This window comes from Arachis ipaensis, chromosome B10 (assembly GCF_000816755.2).
Source record: "Arachis ipaensis cultivar K30076 chromosome B10, Araip1.1, whole genome shotgun sequence".
Lineage (NCBI taxonomy): Eukaryota > Viridiplantae > Streptophyta > Magnoliopsida > Fabales > Fabaceae > Arachis > Arachis ipaensis.
In genome coordinates this window covers 9,538,974-9,544,757 of record NC_029794.2, presented here as the reverse complement: position 1 = coordinate 9,544,757, position 5,784 = coordinate 9,538,974, and the positions used below count along the sequence as shown (strand labels likewise).

General features: G+C 33.6%; 2 protein-coding genes and 1 non-coding gene across 3 annotated transcripts in view; all 3 read left to right on the top strand.

Annotated features, from left to right (window-relative positions):
* Positions 975-1,046, top strand: TRNAE-UUC. Its single transcript has one exon. It is a non-coding gene; the product is annotated as a tRNA-Glu (tRNA).
* On the top strand, positions 2,134-3,804 carry LOC107623968 (E3 ubiquitin-protein ligase RING1). The gene has a single exon (XM_016326382.2). It carries the CDS (start codon positions 2,376-2,378, stop codon positions 3,648-3,650), a length of 1,275 nt encoding a protein of 424 aa, XP_016181868.1. The 5' UTR covers positions 2,134-2,375; the 3' UTR covers positions 3,651-3,804.
* LOC107624339 (LRR receptor-like serine/threonine-protein kinase FLS2) overlaps positions 4,870-5,784 on the top strand; it is a 4,846-nt gene continuing 3,931 nt past the window's right edge. Inside the window, exons 1-2 of the mRNA XM_016326841.2 lie at positions 4,870-5,420; positions 5,511-5,666. Of these exons, the coding sequence (XP_016182327.1) occupies positions 5,021-5,420; positions 5,511-5,666 (556 nt within the window). The 5' untranslated portion in view covers positions 4,870-5,020. The remainder of the gene's footprint in view (positions 5,421-5,510; positions 5,667-5,784) is intronic.

The following is a 5,784-nucleotide window of genomic DNA, read 5'->3' as shown; positions in this document are numbered from 1 at the left end:
CAAAAAAAGTTTTAATATTTTTTAAATTTATTTTTGAAATTTTTTTTAATTAAATTAGTCTTTTAAATATTACGAATTAATCATATTTTGTTTACAATCACTCAATTAATAATTTTCTTCAAAGATTGATATCGTAAATTGTTAATTGACAACATATATAATACCTAATATGTCTAATTAGATGTTGATTAAATATGTTTATGAAAATTTATTAATTTAATCATTTTTTTTAATTACAAAAATTTTATTCCCAATGTGCCTAATAACTATTGACTAAATTGATAGATTTTCGTAAATACATTTAGTCAACGTCTAATTGAATATGTTTATACTTTTATGGAGATATAGAACATATTTTATGTGAGGTAGAAAAATGAATTGATTGACCATTTTAAAAGTTGCTTTCTAAATTATAGTTTAAGGTAAACAAAACTAAAGTAATGAAATCAGGCACTATGTCAAAATGTTGCATCCCATGATAGTTGTTGGTAAACTCCAAGCAAAGGTTTGTCCCAAAGACAAAAGGGAACCGCACGTTAAGTATTTGATGAATTCACTTCTAATAATAGGCTTCAACCGGGAGTGGACTCTCTCCTGTACAAAAAAAATTAGATGGTGTGTAGTGTTTAATTTAATTATTTATTATTTTTTTTCTCTTATTTATTTCTTGTCTCACTTATAAAATTAAAGATAAGAGATTACATTGTATTCTGTCAAGTGTTAAAAAAATTGGAGAGAATTCATTTCCGCTTCAACCTTTGAAGGCAAATCTCATCATTTTCTTTTACTTAATCCCCCTTCCCTCCCCCCCCCAAAAAAAGCTTCTGATCTTGATCTTGTTGTTTGTTACAAATTTATTTTGGTTAACATAATTCGCAAGTTGATTTATATTAAAAGGTGGCGAGAGCATGCATGTGTAAAACTTTGGTAATTATTTTTATATAAAACTAGTTTGCAAAACATTGACATCAACATCTGTTGTCGTCCAGCGGTTAGGATATCTGGCTTTCACCCAGGAGACCCGGGTTCGATTCCCGGCAACGGAATTATAGATTTTTTCTCCCTTTTTGGATCCTAAAGATAGGACATAGGATTCCATAGATCATATTGAGCAATATGGCTGGTTCTTACATGTTTCATCAAATCTAGCAATACTGTTGACCGAAAAGAAAGAAATCGAATAACCCTTTTCTTAGTGAATATTATTGGTTTCATTCAACGCTCGTGTTTTTCACTTTTTTGACATACTTGTACTAAAATTTCACCCATTTTAGAGTTAGTACGCTATTATTCTTGAAGGTTAGTTGGGTTTGCATTTCAAATTAATAATTATGAATAATGTTATACATCTAAGTATTTTTATTAACTAAATTTAATTAAATTAGTCTAATATAATTAAAATTAATTATGACTAATATTATTTCAAATTTTATTGTTTAACTTAATTGAATTTAATTTATAAAAAAATTTAGCTAAATAATATTATTCATAAGTTATTACCTGCTCTTTCGTTTGAAAATAGAAAGTAAGGGAAAACCGGAAAAGGGACGACTAAAATAAAATATCTCTCTACCGTCCTTGATTGCTAACAAATTTCTGAAGCTTAATAGTTAATATGGTGGCCCATGTAAGCCACTATGCAATGTTAGGTGAATTAATTTGTTAATGACAACTAAAGTTATATTATTTGACGATGTCAATATCAATAAGAGTACTATATAGCCTATACAAATTTTGCTAGGAAATAAAATATATAAATTATGCTAGCCATATAATTTTCGTAGTAATTTTAGTGAACATTGTCACCTTAATTTTGTGGTTGCAGCAAATTGCGCTCTTATCGGATAAAGTACCGGGTCCAAGCCCACCGACGAACCGACCCCTTCCCCCTAAATGGAAAAGAACTACACACGAAAACAATAAATAAATAAATAAATAAAGATCCAAAATGGTGTTATAACGACAAAATTAGTCTCACGTAGGTAGCAACGAATGAATTGATGAAGAAGTTAACAAATTTGTATATAATATTTTCTCGAAATAGTAACTTACTCCCACATAAAATACAAAAAAAAATAAATGAAATCTGATATGCAATAAATTCCGTAGATATAGAAGTAAAACAAATCTGTAATTTATTATAATCCATGTGGATAGGGGTGATTACATATGAATTATGAAGTAAGTAAGTGTTTGTGTGTATGTAAAGTTAGAAAGTCAAACTAGGAGACCAAACTTCACCATCCACCACCACCTTCTCTGTTCTCTCTTTGAATGCTGATGTTCATATTTCTTCTTTTTCTTCCTTCCTTCTCTCTTTCTCTCTCTCTTCTTTCACACCCTAAAACCCTAACTAACCACAGTTTCTCTCAGAAATGGTGTTTCACCATCGCAGAAAACTCATGCCAGAATTCTGCGAGTCCTTCTGCCACGTGGAGCAGAATTGTTCTTCAAACTGTGATGAGTGCCTCAAAATCTGCATCACCAACCCCCAATACTACTATTATTCCCAACCACCGCCACCGATTCCTCCTCTCCCCTTAGACGATACATCAGACCATGGAAAAAGCCACGCGCTGTCGCCCTACTTGGTCCTTGCTCTCTCCGTTATCGGAGCTGCTTTCTTCGTTGTTATTTGCTGTGCAATCTTCGCGAGGATCTTCAGAAGGAGGAGAAGATCCTTATCGCCACCGTTGAGTCTTCGAACACAGGATAATACGCGTGATGATTTCTTCGTTGATGAGGAGCACGGTCCTGTGGTGGACCACCCGATCTGGTACATCCGTACACCCGGTCTTCAAGAATCGATCATCAACGCAATCGCTGTTTGTAGGTATAAGAGAGGTGAGGGTTTGATTGAAGGAACAGAGTGCTCTGTTTGTTTGAGCGAGTTTCAAGAAGATGAGAATGTTAGATTATTGCCAAAGTGTAACCACGCTTTTCATTTGCCTTGTATTGATACATGGCTTAGGTCACACACCAATTGTCCTATGTGTAGAGCTCCAATTGTTTCCAAGAACACTCTTAGGGTTCCATCTATGCAGCATCATAATCATAATCTTAATGTTCTTGATTCAACTTCAAGTTCAAGTTCAAGTTCAGGTTCAGGTTCAGGTTCCTTGGAGATGAGATCTGTGGAAAATATTAACAATGGAAGAAGCCTTAGAGGAATGGAAAATACTCAAAATATTGGCTTTGAATTGAGGAACAGGGAAGAGGATGAAGAAGGAGAAGAACAAGGCCAATTGGGAGGTGAAAGAGTACTAAGCATGATTAGGCCAAGGAGATCTGTTTCTCTGGATTCTTCTTCTGTTGCAGATATTGCTCTTGCTGCATCTGCATTTGTTCTATCTGCGGATTCGGATTCCGATTCGAATAGAGTTATTGGGGATGAGACTGAGAGTGAACGAATTGGTTCAAAGAGGGTTAATGTTAATGGAAATGAGAATGAGAATGGGGCAAGTAGTTCAAAAGGGAGAGGAGGAGGGAGAGGGAGAAGCTCTTCTTTCAGGATAAGGTATCTGCATAGTGTTGTTCCTAGTTCAATGAAGAGGTCACGTTCCTACAATGGTAAATACCTTGTGTCTTCTTTGTATAGCCGCAGCCAAACTCAGAGGAAGCAAAATGCTAATAATCTGAGAAGCTTTTAAAAATGTATGTATGCTGCTCTCAACAAGCTGAGAGTTTCAATGTTTTCCTTTTGTTCTTGATGTTGGCATCAAACAAGTTATGTGATGCTCAATTGTGTAATAGAGAGAATCAATAAGTTGCAAATAAATATATTTGCTTAATTTTGCTGAGAAACCAAAGCTGTCATTTATGATTGATTTTTCACTTGAATTTGTTATATTCTGCTCTTCTAAGGTTTATACCCAAACTGCAATTAGGCCTTTACCTCGTTCAAGTTTGATGATGGCATAGATGGGAAAATGATAACCCACAATCACACTCATAGCAATACTTTTGACAAGTTCAAAGCTCAAAGACTCAATGAACTTGGTAAACTATCAGAGAATAAAGTTGTGACAACAAATGAATCCAACTTGCAACTAGCATATTATGAGGAACTCAAGCAGCCAGTTAGCCAAAAATGCTCATTAATGCTGCCATAATGTCAAAATATAAATTAATAACAAACCTGATTTGAAAACATTACTTTATTATTAACTTGCATATGTTGTATAATTTATCTAACTTTTTCATGAGTTTTCAATAATCTATCATATTATGAGGAAGAATTATTCGTACTAATTGGTATTTCAACCGGTTATGGCACTTTAAGGTTTTCAGATTTCATCCATTTTTGGTTCTTTAAATTTGGGCTTTAGATTCTACAAATTAGACTATAACAGTTCAACATTAGAGTTCAGGTCAAAAAAAAAAAAAACACTAGCATTGGAGATCAGTGAGCAACTATATTTAATTATTTATTTATCATTTCCCTTAGGTGTATATATATAAGTATATAACCGCGTGGGTCCCGCTTCATACTGATCATGAAGCATTCAGTCATTCACAATTTCACATTCAACAACTCTTTTATTATAAATTGTTGGCAGTTGTGACGAGGCAATCAACAAAAAAAAGGCGCTATCCTAAATTATTGGCGCGTTTATGTCGACGAGATTAACAAGTTGAAAAATGCTATTTATATACTAAAATTAACTATTAAAATTAGTTATTAATGTATTTATGTATAAATATATGTGTGATTTAATTTATTTTTAATATATATTTATATTCTAATATATATTTTATATTGGTGGTTAATTTTGGTGTACACGTAATATAACTCAAAGAAATTAAAGTATAAAAATAACCGGATGCGGGTTCTGTAAATAATATTATATATGACCGAAATAAATAGTTTATTTCATGGTGTATTAAGTATTAAGTATTAAGTAAGAATTTCTCATGAATGCTGCAAGCAAGCATGACTTTGACTACTCCAAAGATATAGTTGCTAATTAATGGAAAAACTATGTATCATATCTAAAAATCTTGCAACAAATTTGATACTATGTTGAACTCAAGGGTGGTGGTGTTGTATGCAGCAACAATAATAGTAATTATAGGCCATGGAAGCAAAGCTAAAGCATGTTTGGAAGTAGAGAGAGAAGCACTGCTAAAATACAAGGCTTTTCTGAAGAGGCCGGCTTCTCTGTCTTCATGGATCAACGACTCAAACAGTGATTGCTGTGGGTGGGAGCGTGTCACGTGCGATCCTGATTCCGGTCACGTGACCCATCTCTCCCTTCAGTTCTTGAACGGGGTTTATCCTCACCCGGATGACTTTGATCCGTACAACCACCAGTGCCTCAACTTCTTGACGCTGGATTTTTCCTTCTTCATACCCTTCAAGAACTTAACCACCATTGATTTCTCCTTTAACTGTTTCAATAACTCCATTTTCACTCAAGGTAATTAAATAATCAACTTCGCTAACGTCTATCTCTCCGTTACGTTTGTTAATTTCACAAATATGATTTTTGTTTTTCTGTTTTGATAAGATCACGGAGGCATGTCAACGTTGAAGACGTTAGAAGCAATAGATCTTAGTTACTGTTCCTTTAACATCAGTGTCATAGATACGTTGACTTCTTTCACTTCTCTCAAGACTTTGCTGCTTCGTAATAACTTCTTAGATGGACCCTTTCCTGTTCGAGGTACTCAGCGCGCTCTGTTTATTTGAACTCGCAATTTCTAAATGAGAATGAAAAAAATCTCATTAGCGATTTTAATGATCATTCTAATAATATATAAATTTATCATTGTTATTAATGA